At 33.8% G+C, this 23755-nt stretch overlaps 1 protein-coding gene across 5 annotated transcripts in view; it reads right to left on the bottom strand.

Moving 5' to 3' along the window:
- Positions 1–23755, bottom strand: part of AGMO (alkylglycerol monooxygenase) — a 374417-nt gene that overhangs the window by 199665 nt on the left and 150997 nt on the right. For all 5 annotated transcript variants that reach the window (XM_074379552.1, XM_003938665.4, XM_074379554.1 and 2 more), the window contains exons 6-8: positions 5880–5946; positions 3269–3334; positions 3100–3179 (exon numbers count right to left, since the gene is read on the bottom strand). In XM_074379552.1, coding sequence (XP_074235653.1) covers positions 3100–3179; positions 3269–3334; positions 5880–5946 — 213 coding nt within the window. The remainder of the gene's footprint in view (positions 1–3099; positions 3180–3268; positions 3335–5879; positions 5947–23755) is intronic.

The raw sequence follows: 23755 nt of genomic DNA on the forward strand, positions 1-23755 counted from the left end.
TATTTATATTCTACTACTACAGGTAATTGCCAAGGTCTGACTGCAAAAATTCAAAAAATTGCAACCTCAGGCATAAATGGATTAATGGGATAGATCTGAGGAATAGGTAAATGTTAGGTAGAACCTTAGCTTGAGGCCAGGCGTAGTGGCTCATGCCTGTAATCCAAGCACTTTGGAGGCCAAGGTGGGCGGATCACCTGAGGTAAGGAGTTCAAGACCAGCCAGACCAACATGGTGAAACCCCGTCTTAAAAAAAAAAAAAAACAAACTTAGCTTGGCTCTGCAATAATAAGAACCAAGATACAGAAAACAAATGTGCTTAGAAGTTACAATGTACATTAATATACTTACCTGCTTTGTAATTTCAGAAACTGACTACAATTTTGTTTCTATCATTCTGGAAACAAGCCATAAGAAATACATGATCATGTTTTAAAAGAAAATACTGTTTTTCACTTATTTATTTCCCAATGCTCTGAAAATGTGTGATGCAAAAGGAGGGCAAGGTGAATGATGCGTGCCTAATAATAAGGAAAACCAACAAACAAAACCCTTCTGTCTGGCGGAACCCATCCTAAGTTGCTTCGATGCCTCTGAAGAATAGGTGAGAAATTTAGCTGCATATAAAGAATGGAGGTGAAAATAGTAAATGTTTTTGTAAGTTCAAGAATTCCTAATTATCACAACATTTCTGACATTTCTGACAATATAAATGAACATATAAAAGACTAATCTTAGACCCACTTGTGACAATTACTATGCTATAGGAAATGTGAGAGGAAAGATCTGGAGAATTGAACCCAACAGAGCTTCAGCAGCTGTTCATAAATACCTGTGATTTTCTGACCACTGTTCCTCTCAAAATTCAAATCATCCCACTATTTGTGCAGCTCTCATTGTATTTAATATTCACTTTCTCATTCTATCTCAGTTATAAATCCTGTTTTCCTCAGCAAGACACTCCCAAAGACTTGCCTCTGAAAGAAATCACCCATCAACCAGCAGCACTGGCTTCACACAGGGGCTTGCTTAGAAACAAAGGATCTTGGACCAGACGACAGACCTACTGAACAGAATCTGCATTTTACTAGGATCCTCTGATTCACATGCACATTGAGTTTGCCAAGCTCTGCCCTAGAGGATACAGATGAAGTTGTCTATCTCTTTTTTAATGGCTGCAATAAGGAGACAACTGCTACATGAAGTGAGGAAAGGTAGCTTTCAATGTACTATTTCTCAATTGGTTGTATTTATATAAAGCTTATTATTAAGAAGAGATCCAAAATATTTGCCTCTATTCTCCTGAAAAATGTATCATATTCCTTTATTATTATTATTATTTTGTCTCATTCTGTTGCCCAAGCTGGAGTGCAGTGGCGCAATCTGGCTCACGGCATTCTCTACCTCCTGGGTTCAAGGGATTCTCCTCCCTCAGCCTCCCAAGTAACTGGGACTACAGGCAGGCAATTTTTTTCTATTTTTTAATAAAAAGAGGGTTTTGTTATGTTGGTCAGACTGGTCTTGAACTCCTGACCTTGTAATCCACCTGCCTCTGCCTCCCAAAGTGCTGGGATTACAGGCCTGAGCCACCACGCCCGGCCATATCATACTCTTAGAAAAGTCTACCTGAGAGACTCAGAGAGAAATGCCATGTAGTTGAGAATAAAGAAGAGAGAAAATCACCTTTCTTCTTTTGGTGTACTAGGAGATAAAGATGCCTTTTGGCCAGGCACAGTGGCTCCTGCCTGTAATCCCAGCACTTTGGGAGGCCAAGGGGGGCGGATCATGAGATCAGGAGATCAAGACGATCCTAGGTAACACGGTGGAACCCCGTCTCAACTAAAAATACAAAAAATTAGTCAGGCATGGTGGCATGTGCCTGTAGTCCCAGCTACATGGGATTTTGAGGCAGGAGAATCGCTTGAACCCAGGAGGCGGAGGTTGCAGTGAACTGAGATTGCACCACCACACTCCAGTCTGGCTGACAGAGAAAGAAAAAGAAAAGAAAAACATGACTTTCACTGACTAAGTGAAGGCAATTTGTTATGGCCTTTTATGTAAAGCAGCAGCACAGTGTACTGAGTTAAGCAAGTCTTGGGCTTAGCTTTCAACCCACCTTGGTTAAGTTTACAGCTAACAAGCTTTGTGACCTTGGGTGAATTTTCTAAATTCTGGGAACCTCGGTTTCCTCCAGTAGAAAATGGGAATAAAAAGAGTCACTACTGCATAAGATTTTAGTAATAGCTACACTAAATATTTTTCTGCTGCGCTGTTAGCAGTGCACATAGTAAAAGCTCAATAGATGTCAACAATTGTGTTATTTCAACTTTCAGTGAAACTCGAAGTAGTCTGGAAATGCTGACCCAACATGAGCTAGTAATTTCCTCACTTGCAGAATGTTGTAAGCAGTCCCCTGTACAGAGCTGTCATTGACCAACCTCTTCAGTTTTTCAAGGATTCTTATCTTTTTCTCATTTAGGAGTGCCTAACCCCAGGTGGCTTTGCGGTGGTCTGCCTCTGACAGATCAGAGCTTCATAGACATTCCTCATTTCTCTAGTGCCAACCATTGAGACCGATGAACAACTAGTACCACATGTCTAACAGAAAACTGGTCCAGTTTGACAAGTCTTAGCAAGTGAGGTAATGCACAGATTTAACCAATCTGTAATAGTTCCTGACACTTGGGTCCAAGAAGAGCAATGCAAAGGCCTCATGTTGAATTTCTAAGTGGAGTCATGCACCCTGAAAGCAAATATTTTTCTTACTGTGGGATCAGCCTTAATTATACATGTTGCTATTGCTCCTACTGAATACATGAATATATTTCAGATCTGCTCTGGGAAAGGATATGTTTAAAAGACACTTTCATTCTAGGCAGTAGATACATTTGAAAATTCTTATAATCAGTTGTTTTCAAATGTATTTTGCCTAATTGAATTCAAACTTTTGCTTGTGTACCAGAGTCATTTCTGAATTTTCTATATTTAAAAATTGTTTTCACGTTATTCTAATATACTTCCACTTTTCAACAGCTGATTTTTCTTTAAAGATTTATGAAATCATATAAACGCAGAAAGATTAAAAAACAAGTATGTTACCTGCACTTTGATTGGTTCGAATGTATTAATGGGATGTGTTAAACCATACACAACTTTTTCATTTTCTGCTTCAAATGTCCCTGGAAGATAAACATTAAGGATATGAGATTTCGTTTCCTGTACATAAAGAAGCTGATTTAATTTTTTGATTTTAATACATTTTACTTACCAAAAATTCTATCCCAAATAATAAGAACACCGGCATAATTTTTGTCTATGCAATAACGATTTCTGCCTATGAGACAAAATATTAGAAATTTTTTTTTTCAGAGAAATAAAGCTATATTTTTGAGATACTTCCATCTTGTTTTTAGAACATATTCGTAAAATTAAGATTCAAGCAGGAGAATAATTTTCCTGGGAATGTCTTCTAATTTACAACATCAGATTTTATTCTCTAGTAAAGGAATTTTCATTTTTATTTTTCAATTAATTATAGTAAAAAAAAAGCAAGGATTTTCTTAAAACTGTATGTATGATTTCTTGTCACAATTTTTCAGTATAAAAAATGAAATAAATGTAAATAATTTTTCAGGACTATTCAATAATAAAAATTAAGAATTAAATGATACCAAGAATTATAAATAAGAAATAAAATACGGAAAACAATGTATGTAAACATGTTTTTATTTTAAATTTATGATGTGATGTCTCTCTGTTCCTTTTCTCTGCATCTGTTTCAGGAAGAAAATTTTCTACTTACAGTGAGACTTGACTAGTTTTTTTAAGATTATAAAAGTCATAGTGAAAATTAAATTACCCGTAAGTTTTTCAAAACTCTTATATGTTTTTCCTGCTGCAGAATAATCAAATTACAAAGTAAATAGCTGCTCCTTATTTCTTTAATACATTTTTCAAAAAACTTAAGTAGACATGATGGCATCCACATGACTGTAAATCTAAAAAATATAATAATAATTAGTTAACTAAGTCCTTACCCCAGAAAACTCAACTATCTTCATAAGTTCCCATTCTTTGCATGGGTTCCATGCATACAACCACATATTGGAAAGCACAGATACAACGAAAATTCTTCCATAGTGAAAAAATAGAGAGAGATTGGCTGAACAGACATAGACACCACTGCTATATATACATGATTTAAATAACGGTTCTGAATAAGTAGGGAAGCATTTTGCCCCTTACGAGACATTTGGGAATTTCTGGAGACATGAATGGTAGTCACACCTGGGATGGGATAGTAATGACATCTAATGGGTGGGAGCCAGTGAGGTTGCGAAATTTCTTACAATGCACAGAACATTAACCACAACAAAAAAGTATCTGTCCAAAAATGTCAATAGTGCTGTCGATAAGAAGGTGGGTGTGAAAATGCAGTCAGAAGAAATAGCAACTGTTTCATTTTGTAATGTGGACTTGTTCTTCTCCGCTCCTTATATTTCCTTTTACATGGAAGGAACTGCAAGTGTATAACTGTCTTGGCCTCTCCACTCCCTCGCTAATTAGAGATGCTTCTTGACTTACGGTGGGGTTACATGCTGATGAGCCATCTATACTGGAAAACACTGAGAGTCAAAAATGCTTTTAAATGTGGCTAATGTACCAAACATCATAACTTAGCCTAGCCTACCTTAAACACGCTCAGAACACTTACGTCAGCCTGCAGTTTTAGGCAAAAATCATCTAATACAAAGCTTATTTCATAACAAAGTGTTGACTGTCTCACATGGTTGATGGAATACAGTATTGAAAGTAAAACATAGAACAGCTATATGGGTACTGCTGCATACGGATCATATTCCCATCATTGTTAAAGTCGAAAAATTGGAAGTCAAACCATCATAAACCAGGGACTTTATGTCCTCCTTGGAGTTGGGAGAATGACTGTTGGGTTCGGAAGAGGAAACCGCTTTCGCACCCTGTCCTGTCTTCTCTCCTCCTGTGGAAGCTCCCTGCCATAAACATAGGGACCTGCCCTTCTTGGGAAGGCAGGGCTTTAGAGATTGAGGGTAGCTGGGGAAGACTGGAAACTTATAAAAACAGGAAATAGCATTTATTTATTTATTTATTTATTTATTTATTTATTTATTATTTTACTGACTTTCTTCTCCCAGTATTGTTTGTGAGCTTTATTCATGCCTTTGCATGTAGCAATGGTTTGGGCATTTTCATTGTTATATCATTCTCCGTTACATATACGATATAAAATGTTTCTTGTCTCCTGCTGAAAAACATTTGAATTATTTCTATTTTTCCTATCACAAATAATGCTTATATGCACATTGCTATATAGGGCTTGGGGTCCACAATGTAAACATTTTTGTTATTACTTAAGTTGGTATCTTTATACCTTAGGCACTAGTCACAGAATTTTCTCCCTATCAGGGAAAGGCAGATTATGTTGAGATTGTTCAGAGCCTCAGGCAGGAAAGTTAAGTGTTGTTTATTGGGCTTTCCTTAAATCAAAACAGTTTTCAAGACCACTAACTCTCTGACTATAGATAGGAATGACCTTCAGCACTGGATCAAGGAGTAACCTTTGACAGGATCCTTTAAAACATAAAATGTGTATCTCCTCAGCTGGTTAACTCATTTTCTACTACAATGGAGCTAAGATTTAGGTAGAAAGAAAAATCCAAAAGTCAGATAGATAAATTCTCCCACCCCACCCCACCAGTTCATACTTTGGAAGTTATACCAAAGAAGACAGAAAAGATATTGCTGGCTATACTGGGAAATTGCGATTAAATGAAGGCAAATAATAATGTAATTTTTAAAGAAATGAAGAATAAAGGAGAGAAGAAATAGAACTTCCTTACCATGATGAACTCTATGATGGCTAGGAGTATTAAGAATCAGTTCCAAAGGACCAAGGTGATTGATGACCTGTTTAAAACAGAAGGAATATTTATATATATAGTTAACATTAAATGTGTATCAGTATATAAATACTCACATTAGAAATGCACATGAACTAAGAGATACTGCAAGATTCAGGGTTGGTATTAGAGAGTGAGGAAAAGTTCCTCTGAAATCTTGAATTCATATAAAGACAACAGTAATTTCAAAACTCTATTCTAAGAGGCAGTATGGTGTCATGGTTAAGAGCTAGACTTTTAGTTCAGCTCCAGAAACTTCCACTCATTACTATGTGATCTTGGGGAAATTATTAGGTTTTTATATCTCAATTTCCTCATTCTTAAAATGAGATAGTAATATATCTACATAATAATATTGCTCTCAGGATTATGAATGTTACTGTATTATATACCACTATCACTGAGGCACACTTCTCTTAGATATCATGTTGTTATACTTTTTGCCTTTCAACTATGGCTTTGATTATGAAAGCAGAGCATAATTGGAAGTGTGAAAACACTGTGTTATGTTTTCTGGAGTTTTCTCACCCTGTAATCAGCCATGTAGCAACAACTTAATACTGCAGCAGTAATCTATTGCATTAGGGTGATCCTGCTTATTCAAATAGAATCCCCAAATCATCTCCTACCTTTCGAGGCATCATCTACCATTCCATCTTAGAGGCCCAATTCAAAGTCAAATATGTAAAAGGATCTTTTATTTTAAGAATTAAAGTTACTTCTATATCTAGTCCCTAACTCTCTGATTAATTCTCACAACATTTCTCAGTAAGAATCTCCTAGTTCTGAGTCTATAAATTCTAAGAATGATAGAAACCAGGTAGATGTCATGAAAAAAGTACAGCACCCCATGTATAAGACATTTCACATGTTATATGAATAACACTGTACAATTTAGTTTACTTTACTTTTTTTTAATTCACAATCTAAAGTGATGTGTTAGAGCCTACCAATGACAAAATCAATACATGGTTATGATATTTTAAGACATGACTCACTTTCAGGGTTAGCTTCCAGTTAGAGGACACATGAGTAATAAAGAAATAAGTTAAATAATGCTTAAGGGAAAAATAGGCACTGAGAATTATAACACCAATATGAATCTGATAATAGGTCAATGCCACGGGAAGAAATAGCAAAACAAGGAACTGCTTAAGGTGAAAATATATTTAAGATACACAACAAAATTTAAGGTGTGCACCTTGTTTAGATATTGACTTGAACAAACCTAACATAAAAGACATTTTATAAGCAATAAAGGAAAGTTTGTTATAAACAGGGTATTATTAATAGACAATAGGAAAAACTGTTTTTATTGGGAATTATGATGGCATTGCCATTGTGTTACAAAATACATTTGTTTATAGTTCTATAACTGAAATCTACATGATTAGAGATACAAATTTTGCTATGAAATACTTTGACAATGAAAAAGAAAGAAAAAAAAGAATAACTGATACAAAGGACTCAAAATACTGAGTTTTGAACCAAAATGGGTGGAAATATATAAATTCATGCTGCCATTCTCTAATTTTATGAATGTGAAAAAATTTAAGTTAAAAACTTAAACAGAACAAATTGCTAGTAAGGTCCAATAATGCTCACTAAATCAACTGAAAATAATAGATTGCCAAAGCCTCAGATGTATTTCTAACTCAAAAGTCTTTATCTAGGAGGGTTTAATTATTTTTTGGCAATCTCTGGCATTAAAACACCCAATTTACAGTTGCTTAATAAATGTGAACTGGTGGGGTGATCATACCATCCTTAGCTTATGGCATCATGTAGCCTCTTGAAATGGAAGCTCTGGCAGCGTTGCCACATGCTGATCCTTCTGTGGAACAGGGGCCATTATCATCTCCCTATTAGGCACATGGTTTGCCCACCTGAAAGAGATAGTTCTGTGTCTCTCCCTGTTGCTCAGCTGCTAAGGGACTTCCAGCTTGCATTACAGAATGGACAAAAACATTTGCATGCAAAAGAATGTATACTATATTTTATATGTCTATTTAGTCCTCCCTCCCTCCTTCCCTCCCTTCCTTCCTTCCTTCCTTCTTTCTTTTCTCCCTACCCTTCTCTCTCTTTCTCTCTCTCTTTTTTCTAATCCTGGGTCCTATCCACTATTTTTAAAGTTATTTCCATGACACATATATTTGGACCTCCAAACAGCAGAACTTTTAATTTAATTCATACAATGGAGGTCATTTATACACCAAAGATTATCTGTATTTTTAATTTCAGGAGTTTAAAATACTGTGAATATATAGCTCTTATAAGAGAATACATTCCTATGAAATAAAGCACCAGAGGCACTATCCCACAAGTAAAGTGTTAATAACCAGGAATTGGAAAGAAGATACAAGTAAATAACTCTGTATTTTATTGAATTACATCGCTTTCTACTTCGTGAAAAAATATTTGTTAAGAAGAATGGTGAAGAACAGAGAACAAGAAAGTGGGGTTCCTCAACAGTCAGAACATTGAAATCTGATGCTTTGTTTGGGCTTTGTATTTCTGGCAGACAACCAGATGGGAAAGGAGAAAACCATTTTACCCTTGCTTGTCTCTTCTGTGCCTAACATGTGTTACAAAAACAAACAACAAATGTGGGTGGAGAGGACTACACTGACCAGCTTCTGCTCCCCAGATGCATTTAGGATCCTCAGCCCTGGTGTGTATGCAGCCAGCTGTAAAGCCACACAAACGGTGAGTGCATGCAGATGATTGGAGCCTTGGCTGAGTGCGTTATTTTTCTAATGTCAAGCTCTTTTTTGTAGAGAAAATCTTTTGCTCCTGCAGGCTAAAGCACGGTGATATCAATATTGAAAATTTCTTTGTTTAAAAAATAGTTAAAAGCCAAGTACAACACAGTCAACCACAGATAAATTCCCTGGTAGTGCCTATGAGTACCTTGGAGCTGGGGAAGACCACCTCTGAGTGAGAGATGATTCATCATTCCGACAGCCCAGTCAGAACCTCTCATGTAAAATACGCTTCCAATTCAAAGTCATGGAGAATTCATTAATATTTAATAAGCATTGAGCATAACGACTTAATTATCGCCTACTTTTGCAAATTCAGCCATTTGGCAATTCAACCACATCTAGCTTTGAATCACTTCCTGAAAATATGTTACTCTGGGAATAATTGCAGGCATTCTTATTTGTAGAAGTTTTTTATTTATATTAATTTTTTAGACTTAGATAAATTTATTTAAATTATCAAATTTTAGGACATATAGAGTGCTTCAATATAACATGGTCCAATGCTTTATTATTTAAAAAAAAAACAACTTAAAACCAAAGCTCAGAGAGATTAAACTACTAGTTTAAGTTTAATCAGCTTAGAATAAGCCCTAAAGTTTTTCTGATTTCAGCTCATAAATATTTGTATTTATCTATCATATTGTTTTCAAGACACACAGCAATTTTCCTTGAGTAAAAGTAATTTAAACTTTTAGAACTTAAATAGAAAATGATAATTAACTCATTTTCTATTTCATATTAGTTAAAATGATGCCAGGTATTTATGAAGATCCCAGGGATTTCAGCTCCTAAACTGCCCCATAGGGTATTTTAGGCACTTCTGCTTCTCCTTTGGTCTCTGAAGCAATGCTTTAAATCTTGTATTCTGTAACTCGTTTTGTCTCGGTTTTATAACTTGACAATGATGGATGCCCAGAAGAGCCATGTAGTGTTTCCAGAAAGTCAGAAAAACCCTAAAGTTTTAGATGAAATTTTATAAAAAAAAGCACCTATGGTATTTTTCTGGGAAGAAATTCTAGCATTTCTATTATATACTGAAACAGAAACATAAGTTTGCAAAGGTTTAAGAACCAATGTCCTAAACAGAGATACCTAGGTTATTTCCTTTGCTTTTCTTATTTATATTGGGTTGTCAGTTTACATATCAGTAAAACCTGAATGCTGATTTCTCACCCAAACTTCACAGAAATGTAACCCTGTTTTTTTTTTTGTTTGTTTGTTTGTTTGTTTTTTGGCTCATTTCTTAAAATTGTTAAAATTTTCAGACTATTTCTTAAGTTATTTAATTTGTATAGTAACAAATTATACGTATATAAAAATACAAATAACAACTTTGTAACAATAAGCTCCATGATGATTCACTTTCATCCAACAAAAACGCTCTGGACAGTTTGCTGGAATGATCACAAACTCCTCATTTCTTCCTCCACAATCTCTGGTGAAAGTGGGGAAGGGAAGTTAAATACTAAAGCAAGAGAACAGGGAGCCATGAGGCTGTCGTTATCTCATTATATCATGCCCCCAAATAAAAGACTCCTTAGTCATGACCTAAGTAATGTCCAAAACTTTCAGAGTTCAAAGCTGTTCACATTCTTTCTGGAGAGTGATTTCTAATGTTCTCTTTCTTCTCCATCTAAGACCTTAACCTCCCATCTTAGCTTTTAGGAATCCTGCTTTTTCTTCAAGACCACATTCTCCAAGCACCCTTCTTGATCTTTCCAATGAAAGTTTTGTTTTCCTTTCTTTGAATGCATATTGAGAGGTCATTCATTCTCATGTCTTTCAGTTCTATGTGCTAGTTATTTGTTTTCATTTCTCATACTATATTTCATGTTTCATGAGGATAAAAACTGCCTTACCATTCTGTATTTCTCAGATCACATGCAACATTGTTCACACATCGTGATTGTTTGACAATAGTATATTCAATAAATAAATTCCCCTTACTCCTCTCATACTCATTTCTTTATAGCAGTGGTTCTCAAAGCAGGGTGGCTCTTACTCCCCAGGCAATTTTGACAATGTTTGGAGATGATTTTAGCTGTCGTAACTGGGCAAAGTGCTACTGGCATCTAGTGAGCAGTGGGTTTAGTGCTGCTCAACATTCCACAATGAATAGGAAAAGTCCCCACAATAGGAATTATCTGGTACAAAATGTCAATAGTGTTGAAGTTGAATTCTGCTTTGTGAGTACGGGTGTCTTTCTGTGCTCCAGACGTTTGCTATGCAGGAGGAAAACATGGCATAATTTTTGTGTTCTAATCTGGGAGTTGGTGGGAGGGATGCTGCAGGCAGTGAGTGTGGTGGTGATTACCAAGGCCCAGAGGCAAATCATCATTCTGGAGCTCTTAGAGTTTGAAGCCAGGAATGTAAGTCCAAGCATGATCTTTGATCAAGTGAGTTGGGCAAATTAAGATAAAAAGCTAAAAGGAAGGGGCCAGAACAAAGGAACAAAACAAATAGAAAATCACAGAGCAAGGAACTGTAAGACTGGGGTGGTTAAACTCGGGTGATCATTGGCAAGTGAATAGCATAAATTATTTTCACATTATCTGAGTCCACTCTTATAAGAGTTTTGGTTTCAAATGAAAGCAGCAAGAGAAGGAAAAGTGATTATGAAATTTGAGAATCTTTATGAACCCCCTACCCTGCACTCACACATTCAGTTGAATAATGTAGAGACCTAAAAGAGTAATGAAACTCCCATTGTAGCTAGATGACCAGTCTGCAATAATTTTCCTATGGAAATTGATAAGTTATGTACATGTGATAAATTAATTAATTAAATGCTTACTCTGAACTGATCACATTTTTTTTCATTATATAATTTTCAGGAGTTTTCTCACTACCCTACATTACCTAAAACACATAATTCTGTGTCTTGGGTCTTTCCCATTTAAATTGAAAAATATTTTAGAGTTGAACTCTACAAAGCATCAAAATAAATATTCTAAATAAATGTCCTATCTGAAATTATTTTTATACAATTAACTTATCTCATTCCACATATTTCACAATTATTTCCCTTGATTCCTTTGATTGGGAAACATTGACTAAGTTAGATTTTTGTGGCTCAGTTAAAAGTAGAGATGCAATTAACTGCTGATTTAATTAGAGAACAAGACTTAACCATCATCAAAAACGTTCAGTTTGTTCAAAACAAATTATATTATTTGTTTGAAGTGCATGGAAATGTGCCTCCTCTCACCTCAGTCTAACTATTGAGGTTGAGAAGAGACTTTCTAAATATTGAGAATGTCATATAATATTTCTATTATTTGAATTTACATCTACAAATGGATATCAAAATACTAAAATATGTTATTGAAAAGTCATAAGAATATTCACAACCACTTACTTTTCAGAAAGAAGGCATGAACCTATGGTTAACTATAAAGTTCATTTCAAATAAAAGATGCCTACAAATATTTATGATTCTTATGGCCAGGCGCGGTGGCTCATGCCTGTAATCCCAGCACTTTGGGAAGCTGAGGTGGGCAGATCACCTGAGGTAGGGAGTTCGAGACCAGCCTGACCAACATGGTAAAACCCCATCTTTTATATATATATATATTTCTCTAAAAAATATATATATTTTTTAGTTTTATATATATATATTTTTAGTTCTATCTATAACTATATATATATATATGTTCTTTATTTGATTCTTTAGTTATATATTTTTTAGTTATATATATATATTTCAGTCATATATATATATAAAACTAAATATATATATATATATATATATATATATATATATATGTTCTTTATTTGATTGTTGTCTGAGAGGGAAAAATCACAATAGGGAAAATATATCATAAAAAGCATGTGTTTTACAGAACCCTCCTTATAAATATACATGTGCAAAATGATATGCTTTAGCATTCACTTCATTGAATGAAGTGAAATGAAATCTTCATAGGAGGATAAATGACTGCATTTAGATGAGCATAGGTTAGAATGACAACATTGACTATAACTAGTCAAGACATTTTTTACAGCATCATGCATGATTGTGTGTTCCAGCGGAGCCCAGACCACTGTGGGCCTCCTTATTCACTGCAGCCAGTATTTAAGGGAAATACTATACCTCTAATATGTTTATTATCTGATATGACAATCTTTAGTTTGTTAGATTCAGCTGAGAAAGATATGCTTAAAGTGAAATTTGAAAATAAAAACAATTTTTAAAGATTAATTTTCAGGTAAATTAGTGACAAGATTCAGTGTAAGCCAAGTCTAAAATTAAATGGACTAATATGTACGCCATGATTACTTGGCTTTTTCCTGGCTAATTTTCTACCCACACCTCACTTCTGTTCCTCCTCCTCTTCTTTCATTTTTTCTCTCTCTTTTTCTCTCTTCTTTTTCTCTTTTTGTTAATTTATTCTTTCATCTATCCATCTATGTCTATCTATCTTATCTATCTAATGTATGTGTGCATATGTATGAAAATTTATTTGGAAAGATCTTTATAACAAACTATTGGCTCAAGCATACTTATCTGAAAAGTGGGTAGTAATAGATATTTCTGTGCTCTTTCAATAAGATATTCCCATATTTATTCTCATTTGCAGATGACCTGAAGGGCACAAATATTATGTATTATAGTCATATAGTTAACTTTACTAAATATATGTATATGTACTAAATATTAAATATATATTCAAATGCCAAACAATTACTCTTTTAACTACCAAACTACCAATAAGGGTTTTTTAACAGCACTAGCAATAATCTGTTTCAGAGGATTAAAACCTGTATTTGTAAATCCTTATCAGAATCTCTTACTGAAAGTTATTTGCATAACAAGAAAGCAAGAAGTCTCTTGTCAACCGGCTCATTTATTCTGCAAATATTTATTGAGATTCTAGGGACTTAACTAGGTTTTAAAAGTAAAAGAAAATAAGGTAATACAAAGGCATTGCCTGAAGAAAATTTACACTCCGATGACGGATCCTTCAATAGAAAGTTAAAACTGGCCGGGCGCGGTGGCTCAAGCCTGTAATCCCAGCACTTTGGGAGGCCAAGGCAGGTGGATCACGAGATCAAGAGATTGAGACCATCCTGGTCAACATGGTGAAAACCCGTCTCTACTAAAAATACAAAAAATTAGTTGGGCATGGTGGCGCGTGCCTGTAATCCCAGCTACTCCGGAGGCTGAGGCAGGAGAATTGCCTGAACCCAGGAGGTGGAGGTTGCGGTGAGCCGAGATTGCGCCATTGCACTCCAGCGTGGGTAACAAGAGCGAAACTCCGTCTCACAAAAAAAAAAAAAAAAAAAAAAAAAAAAAGAAAAGAAAAAAAAGAAAGTTAAAACTGTATCGGAAAAAAGTTACAAACAAGCTACTTTTTCACATGATTTTTTCTTGGTTTCTCTTGTGACTCATAAAAAAAAAAATCACTCATTTTTCTTTCTTTTTCAATTGCTATTTCACAGTAGAGATATTTGAATTTATAATCAATTTGAACTTATAATTGGCATAAGCATTGTCTAATAAGAAGCAAACTGAGTTCCCTGTCTAGGTCTCAAGCTGAAAATTACTTTTAGTGTAGATGTATGCTTTTATTTAGTTTCCTGTAGTTCAGCTTTGCAAATAACCCCATTGTTTGCTCCTGAACAGAATTTAGATTATTATTTCTTGTTCATAAATTTCTTAAACTGATTATATGGAAATTGAAAGGATCTATATAGGTTTCATTTATTCTCTGGTTATTTATTGAGTACAAGGTACTGTAGTAAGATCTTTCAAGAGATCATAGAGTGGAACAATGGAAATCACAATTTAATGTCTGGTAATTCATCTATTCATTAACTTAAAGGTAAAATAAATGACAGTGTTAGCATTTACTGTTTGAATATACACAAGACTATGCTTTTATACTATCAATAAAATCTATAGCCATTCTCATTTAAAGTTTTAGAAAAATAATAAAATCCATGAACACTGTAAGTCAACATATTAAAATAGTTTTTCTTGTTCTGAATTAGTTGATCTTTAAACACTTATTGTTTTACTTGTTACAAGCTTAATCAATCTGAACGTTTACAGATACATTTATATTATAGAGCATCTGGTGATGAAATGTAAAAATAAAATCTTAATTACTTCTTCCACTAGTTCTGCAGTGTTAATTCAAGACAACCACAGAAGTATTTAGACAGATGGTAGTGGTGGCCATATTAGCCTCTGATTTATCTACAGAGAAGGAAGAGAAAGCAGAACTCTTAGGATATGTGCTTGTCTGCCTAGTTTCACACTTTGAAATGCTGGACAGATGCTGATTTATTCAAGGGCAAATGTTTTCCTATTTGATTAGGCAGTTTTCTACTTCAGTAAGCATGTAATATGGAGGTAGCTGAATTTCCACACGAAGGAGTGAAAAAACAATATTTATAGTTTGGAAATAAAACAATCCGGAGGAATCAGGACTGTTGGGATCATAAAGAGCTTCATAGGGAGTAAATTTCTGATGAATCCATACCACAGGGTTAAAGAGTTAAAGGCTTAGTTTTAATGAAGAATGGGACTAGGCTATGTTTATACAATAAACAAAAGTTTTAAAGGGCTGCATTTATAATAAATTATCTTGAAGGCTGATTCTTGTCACTTATGATTACATTATTCTTCAAACAAAATGACAAGAGCAGGACAATTTAGCATTTTATTTGAATTTGTTTCAGCATACCTTTTGAATAACACTTTCGGTTTCTACTTGAAAAAATGAATACAAGTAACTGCTAAACATGTTCACTCAAAGGAGGATAAGTTATTTTGTTCTTTTTAAACAACACCAAGTAAATTTACAGAAGAAAAACTAGAAACATGTATAGGTTTAACCATGTCAAACTTCATTCTTAGGTAACATCATTTTATGTTTACAAGTTTAGGTATCCAGTGTTAAATGATATCATACTCTTATGAGTAATAACAACATTATATGAAAAGAAGGCAACTGATAAATTGAAAGGACATGAATTAAGCAATTCATGTCCAAAGCTCCAATCCAGTCTTATGATACAAGCTCCACACTTATGGCTCTTTCTAAAACTCACTGTATTCTGACTGCCATTATGATCATATTCCCAATTTCAGGTGTGACTTTTACTGATTAGTCGACAAATGTTAATTGATTACCAGCCCACTATGTTCTTGACATCATCTAAGCATTAGATGCTTCAGTGAACAAAGCAAATATGAATCTACATTTTAGCTTCCATTCTCAAATGTCAGATCTCTTTGTCATCCACTATAAACTTTTATCTGTTAAAAATATTTTCAGACACTAATATTTTAAAGTCAAGTATTTCATAATACTTTCCCGATCACTAGATTTGAATCTATAAGGACTTACATGTCTTAAGTACATTTGCCCTGTCATTCCACTTGCATAGCTTCCTGCTAAGGACAAACCATCTTACTAAAGCATATTCCTTCCCTTGCCCTCTTGGTATTTAAAACAAAATATTATTAATACATCTATTCTGATCTAGGTCTTTCCTATGGGTACATCTTTCTTTTCTCTTTCTCTGCCTCCAGCCAATAAACAAACATACTGTAGAGAATCTACTTAACACAATCAGTGCATTCATTCATTAAAAAGATGTCTGCTGTTACTTAACAGACTTGGAAGCAAGGTCAGAGAGTCTAAATAAGTTTAGTAAATATTCATATTCATTTTTATACACTGGGAAAACAAAAATGAATAAAACATAGTTCTTATCCTCAAGAAGTCTACTGTCAGCTCCTATGTTGATGATGCTCACAATTTATTCCATTTACATTCAGTCTAATGCTTGTCCAAAATGCAAATTCCTATCTTCACTCACCAGAGACTTAAATTATGAGGTTCTTGGAAGGCAGTAATCACTCTTTATCTTGATAAGTACTCACATTATTCTGATTCTTGCAGTTGACCCTACTCTTGCTTCAATTTTAGCTCTGACTTTATGAACTCATTCCAATACGTAGTCATTTGGCTTTTTCAAACTAAGTACTATTCATTGAAAACATATTATGTTCCAAACTATGAACTTTACATTTGTAATTTCATTAATCCACATAATCCTCTTATGGGTGAGTATGATTACTGTTACTTAATAGATTTGGAAGCAAGGTTAGAGAGCCTTAATAAGTATAGTAAATATTCATATTCATTCATTCAAAAAACAGTCTCTTTTAAGTTCTGACAACGGAACAGTAAACAAACTAGAGAAATATCTAATGAAGCTAAAATACGACAGATTTCTCTTTGATTTCAAAATATATAATCTTATCCATTATGCTATACTACTCCCTTATCCCTGCAATGTTCTCTTCTTCAATTTAGTAAATTAATTTCCATCATATTCCTTGTATTTGAGAGCCCAAATTCCAATCCTTTCACAATAGGCTTTTTTTTAAAAATAAAAATTCATGAATTTTTAGACAGTCCAGGTTCAGGTAGCTCAATAAAACTCTTCCAGCTATGGATCTTTTTTTTTCTGTAAGGAAAGAGTCACTACAAGCCAGCAGATTCGAACAGGAGGGTGTGATCCTAAAATTGTTAGTGGCAAGGGTGCCAGTTCAGGTCAGAAGACTTAGATGGCTTCTTTGCTTGAAATACATATATGTATATATATACATGTATGTGTGTATATATATATATATATATATATATATATATATATATTCTAGTATATTTGGATCAACACTAGAAATATATACATGGATAAGCAAGGGGGTGATGAATTATCTGAAAAGGTAACGATAGAATAGAAGGAGGTATTATTTTACAGAGAACTAGAAATGTATAGGACTTCCATTAAAGATGGGCCACAAGAAAGATCAAGAAGCCAAAGGTGACATCAATATTTGATCTTGGTGTTGACTTCAGAGAAATGGAAGCAAAGTAGAAGAGTAGATGATTTAAGGTGATAAAAGCCATAATAAAATATATTTTAGATATGCTGATTCATGGTAGTAGCAAATATTGCTAAGAATATGTTAAGGCATGAGAAACATTGATTTGAAACCCATAAACTTCTTTATCAATATTTAACACTAGCAATAATTATCAGTAATTGGTACACATTTTTAATTTAAACACAGTACTTATTAAAATTTATATGTAGTATGCATATATTTGTATGTGTAGCATATGTACATACACATGCCAACACTTACAGTAACATAATAAATGAGAAACATATTTTTGCTATCATGGAATCTGGAGAATAATGGGAGAGACAGAGAGTTAAACAGCAAATACAACACAGTGGCATAGAACTAAACTTCACTACTATTTTTAATAATTGGATGCTTCCCATGTGCAGAAATGAATGTGTTATCTCATTCATGTCCAAGCAAAGCTCATGCTCTTAACTCTTAACTACCAATATGGGAATAGAAATACACACAGAGGTAGTGTAAAGAAGAGTGCATTGAGCTCTTACTAGGAGGTAAAGAAAGGTGTTTCAGAGGAAGTGGTAATCGGGTTGTGTCATGAAGAATGTTTGAAAAAAGGTTATAACAGAGAGATCATGTGCAAATACAGATAACGCCTAAGAATTTCATCTCCTTAGGGAGCAAACAGCTTGGCAGTTTAGTTGTACTGGCTGACTTATGGGATGGAATGGAAGTTGTAAACAAGGGTCATTTTCTAAGAGCCCTGAAATCTATTCATTAATTTAAGGGTTTTTATTTTATCTTGGAGGCAACAGAAGTTCATTTAAGAATTTTTTTCATGTTAGTAGTATCCTATTATTATTTGGGTTTTAAAATCATCATGACAATTGTTGTATGAAAATATATAGGAGAGGGAAGAGTGTGCAGGTGTAAAAAAATAGAATTCTGTTGTAACCATCTATGTAATTGATGAAGGATTATAAATTAAGGTAGGGTAATAGAAATGGAAAGAGTGACAGGTATTAAAGAAACATTTAGCAGAAAGGCTCAATCAGTGTAAAGTGAATGTTTTAAGAGTGAAAGGTTGTGCTATTAACAACTATTCCAGAAAAAATAGGTACACATTGGGGCTGGTCCAAGCAAGCTGAGACACGACACCCTAGCTCCAAGAGACGTAAAATCAATGATATGGGATTTTAGAGGAGGAAAGGAGAGAGAATTGTTTACCAGGCTTTGAATCATGGTTCTGCTAGTAATTAGCTGCAACAATAGTAGACAAGTTATGGAACCTGTATATAGCTTTTCCCTCACTTTGAATGGGGACCATGGGCTGTGCGATAATTAAATAAGTAAATACATGTAAAATGTTTGCCACAATGACTAACACATGGTCTGAGCTATGTAGTAGTTTGTTCTTAACAGGGAAAACATTCTCTGGAGAAGGAAGAATTTGAGTTGGGCCTTAAAGAATATATAGAATAATAGCATATGGAAAATATGAAAAGAAGAAAAACTGCAAAGATTGGATAATAGACCAATTTGGGAAATGGGAAATGGTCCAGTTTTATTGAACTGCACAATATGGAAAGTAATGAGATGTAGATCAGGAGATATAATTAGAAGGGGGTACACAAAGAACATGAAATGAAAGACATTTAGACTTTAATCAGTAAGCAATAGAATATAACCAAAGTATTTTCATCAGGACTGGCCTCTGAAAATAGGTTAGTTTTTAAGAGGGAAGAACTGAAGGCAGGAAAAGTTTACACAGTTATTTGGTACAGGAAGGATTACAGCTGATCTTGGCCTTAGCCAATGACTGTGATCTTTTAACTCTACCAGATCAGTTCTTGATGAAATCTGCTGTCACCTATCAGGTAAATGTATTGTTTGAGGAAAAAATGTGACAAGTTATCAGGTAAATGTATTGTTTGAGGAAAAAATGTGACAAGTGAATGAAGTATGTTCAAAATTCATCTCCCATGAGTGCCATGTCACCTTATATAGATCACAGAATATCAATGCTCTTAGCCTTAAAAGGAATGGGGTTTGCTCACAGAGTTTGGTGAACATAAAAAATTTAGTTTTCTGACTCTTTTTCCATTAAATTTCTGGAATGGTTTCCTGCTGCATATATGTCTACTCATATCCTTAAAATAAAGCCCCACTACTGAATTCTTTCTTTATGACCTGCAAATCTTTAATTATCCTTCAGAGATTCAAATTATTTTGTGAGAATTAAGTGAACAATTTTTGCTTGGCACATCCTGGATGCTTAATACATGGTGGCTATCTATTATAACATTAAGAACAGAAATGACCAATCTGGAGGGAAAGTGCATAGCATAGCAGATTAGAGCAAAGACCACGGAGTCTAACTACTTTGCACAAACCCCAGGTTTGACACTTATTGATTATATAACCCAGGGCAAGTTACTTGGTATATTTAATTGGAGGTAATATCACAACCAATTCCAATGAGTTGTTATGAAGATTTAATACTAAAATACTTATTGAAAAATATTGAGTGCTAGAAAAGCTCATGATAAAATGAGAGAGAGAGAGAGAGAGAGAGAAAGAAAAAAAAGGAAAAAAGAAAAGAAAGAAAGAAAGAAAAAGAAAGAGAAAGAAAGCAAGCCAGCGAGCAATGATTCTCATTAAATTTTCTTTGGAATATGTCATACCAATTCTCAGTAACTAGAAGTAACTGAGAATTCCTGGGCTAAGATCACTGTTACTGTGCTTCTAAACTTCATTCCTTTTAAAATATATCCTTCAAAATTAGCTACTTCTTTCTGAAGAAAATTGTAACTCATTTTCCACCATTTAGTTTTTTTTTCTTGTGACTATACACAAGTCTAGGAGTGCAATAGATACTCACTAAATGTCTGTTGATCACAATAATTTAAATATTTTTAAAACCATGTTGAACTTGTCAAATGTAATAATCTGTATATTAATCAGTTTATAGATCAGAAAAAATAAATAACAAAAAAACCCTAACAATGTACTTTATGATTAGAATCCCAAACTTTTATAGTTAAGAATGCAATTTTTGCCTAAAGTAAGTTGGGGATTAATTATTTATTTAAGTCTTAAATCTGATTGCATTTATTCATATTAATAATTCATATTAAACAAAAAATATATTGCATTAAAATTATGTCATAAAATATATATGAATAATCATGATAGCTGAGTGATTAATAAATGACATACAGTAAAACAGGTATCTAGATTTCAAAAAAGACAACAGCAACAAACAATACTGAAAACATTTTTACGTACTTTCTATGTGATAAATTACAAGTAAGCAATATCATTTCTATAACATAAACTGCATCTTTCATTTTGCGGCCTGTGGGATTAAACCGCCTGGGTTCAACTCTTGACTTTATTTGTTACTATGACTATGAACTTGGGCAGAGCTCTTTACCTTCTTTACCTTGTGATGCTTTAGTTTCAAGCATTATTTTTATTGTTGGATTGAAACATGAACTACCTTTTTTAATCCTCACAACAATGTATACACTATGGTTGAATGTCCTCACCAAAACTTACATTGAAACTTACTTGCTATTGTGACCGAGTTAAGAGTTGGGATCTTTAAGAGGTGATTAGGTCACGAGGGTTTTGTCTTCGTGAATTTATTAATACTATTACTGCATAAATGGGCAGTGAGTTAGTTATTTTAAGAGTGGGTTCCTGATAAAAGGATAAATTTGGACCCTATTTGCTCTCTGTACTGCATGCTTGCTTGCCCTCCGCCATATTATATCCCAGCATGAAGGCCCTCACCAGATATAGCCTCTACAACTTTGAGCCAAATAAACTTCTTTATAAATTACCCAGTCTGTGGTATTCTATTAACACAATAGAAAACAGACTATGAACTTTGTATGGTCATTACCCTCATTTTACATAGGAGGAAACTAAAGCACAAGAAGGTAAAGAACTCTATGCAAGTTCATAGTCACAGTAACAAATAAAATCAGGAGTTGAACTCAGGAACTTTAATCCCAAAGGCCACAAAATGAAAACTGCAGTTTACTGTATAGAAATGGTATTACTTCACCTGTAATATAACTTGTTTTTTAAAAAGCACAAGATGACTAATTGTGTGTTTACAATATTCACATTTTTTATAATCACAGCATATGAAATATTTTTTAAAAATCTCCCAGGTGACATTTCTTTATAAATACTTAATTTGTTAACAAAGACTTGCCAACTAGATTATAATTCCAACACATTTCCTATCTACACAAATGGTAAAATAACAGCTACAGAAATTTGATATTCACTAAACATGTTTCTCTGTAATCATTACTTAAAATTCATCACAAATAGTATGTATTTTTTTCTTTCATGATGTGTTATTTAAAAGATAAACAAAATGGAGATAGTTACTTAAAAAGACATAAATCTTTACTCATAACTACATCTTGAGCACATTTAACATAATTTTTGAAGATTAGATACTCTTAGACTTCCAATAAAACAGTAATTTTGAATACAAAAAGGCAATAAGCAAAACACTCTATCATCTGTGTCCTCAGAAGTCAAATCTCCTAAGTCTCTGCTCATCCTGCTGCCACTAGATTGCATTTGCTGCTATACTCTTCTCTATATCTGTTAGCTTCTGAAAAGTCTGGTTTTTATTATCTTATTGTTTATATTCATAATTCTGCTGCACATTTCCTATGCTTTCTCATTTTGCACATTGCATCCTTGCAGCTCTCCTATACTCTAATTTCTATTGCCCTTTACTGTTTAGGTCTATCATAAATGTATCTCCAGACAAAAGGATTAATTGGGGCAATTATTTGAATGTTGCTGAGAAGAATTTGTTTTCCTGATAGTTTGTCAATTACATCACTGAGTGGGCAGTGTATGCACTAAGTTAGGACTCACAGATAAAATTTTAGGATGCAAAAGTAACTGGAAATATAAGGGGAAAATCTCAGAAAGATTGGGACCATAGAAAATGGGCCACAGTGTCTGCATACAACTTGCCCTCAAAGTGTGGCTGACTCTTAAATTACTCATATGCAGGGCAAGACACTAAGGAAACTGAAGAAAAACTTGGAGGTTGAAAGCTGGAAAATTGCTGAGCAGAGATTTCAATTGCTGTCTGTGGCTAGCAAAAGAGAATTTAGAGTTCAAATCCTGCCAAGTGGGAGGGGCTTTGTAAACACCTCCAGCATTTCATTATTTAAAAAAAAAAAAAAAAAAAAGACAAGGCTTGCCCTAAGATTGAAGACCACTGAGGATAAGGGATATGCCCTAAGACTGAAGACACTGCCAAAAAAAGCCATATATCCTAACAATGTATAAAGTAAAGTCTCCAAAAACACAGGGCAGTTAGCCAATGATTTCACCACATCTCAGAATAATAATAAGGAATGTCTGATGGACAAAACAAAATCTAGAGTCTTTATAATAAATTTGCCATAAAGATTTACAAGCAATATTTAAAATAAATTATTAGACATACGAAGAAAAAATACAAATGTAATTCACATGAAGCAAAACAACAACAGTCAAATGAAGTAGAGCTGGATATGAACCAGATATTGGAATTAGCAGACAAGAATTTTTAAATCATTATTATATTTAGGACATAAAGGCAAAACAGTCACAATAAGTGAAAGACATTCTCAGCAGAAAAATAAAAACTGCTTATATAAAAAAAGGAAATTCTAGAACATAAATGTGTAATATCTAATGTGAGAAATCTACTGAATGTATTCAATAGCAGATTGGAGAAAGTAAGTAAAAGATTAAATAAACTTGAAGACAAATTAATGTAAGTTATTCAATCTGAATATAAAAGAAAGTAAAATCCTAAAAATTACAGAGCATTACTGATCTCTGAGGTAATATCATGTGGTCTAATACACATGTAATTGATGTTCCCAGAGGAGAGGAGAAAGAGAAAGGGACAGAAACAACGTTTAAGAAAACCATGACCAAGACCCCTTAAGTTCTCTTAAGATCAATGGCAAGAATGAAGACCATTAGAAGGTAAATATCTGGGTAAATACAGAAGATTAACTATTTTATCTTCTTAATTCCTTTAAATATAACTGACAAATTAAATCTAGAATAATAATATTTTGGGATTTATAATGTGAAAGATTAGCATATGTGAGAATGCT

Source organism: Saimiri boliviensis, chromosome 10 (genome assembly GCF_048565385.1).
Source record: "Saimiri boliviensis isolate mSaiBol1 chromosome 10, mSaiBol1.pri, whole genome shotgun sequence".
Lineage (NCBI taxonomy): Eukaryota > Metazoa > Chordata > Mammalia > Primates > Cebidae > Saimiri > Saimiri boliviensis.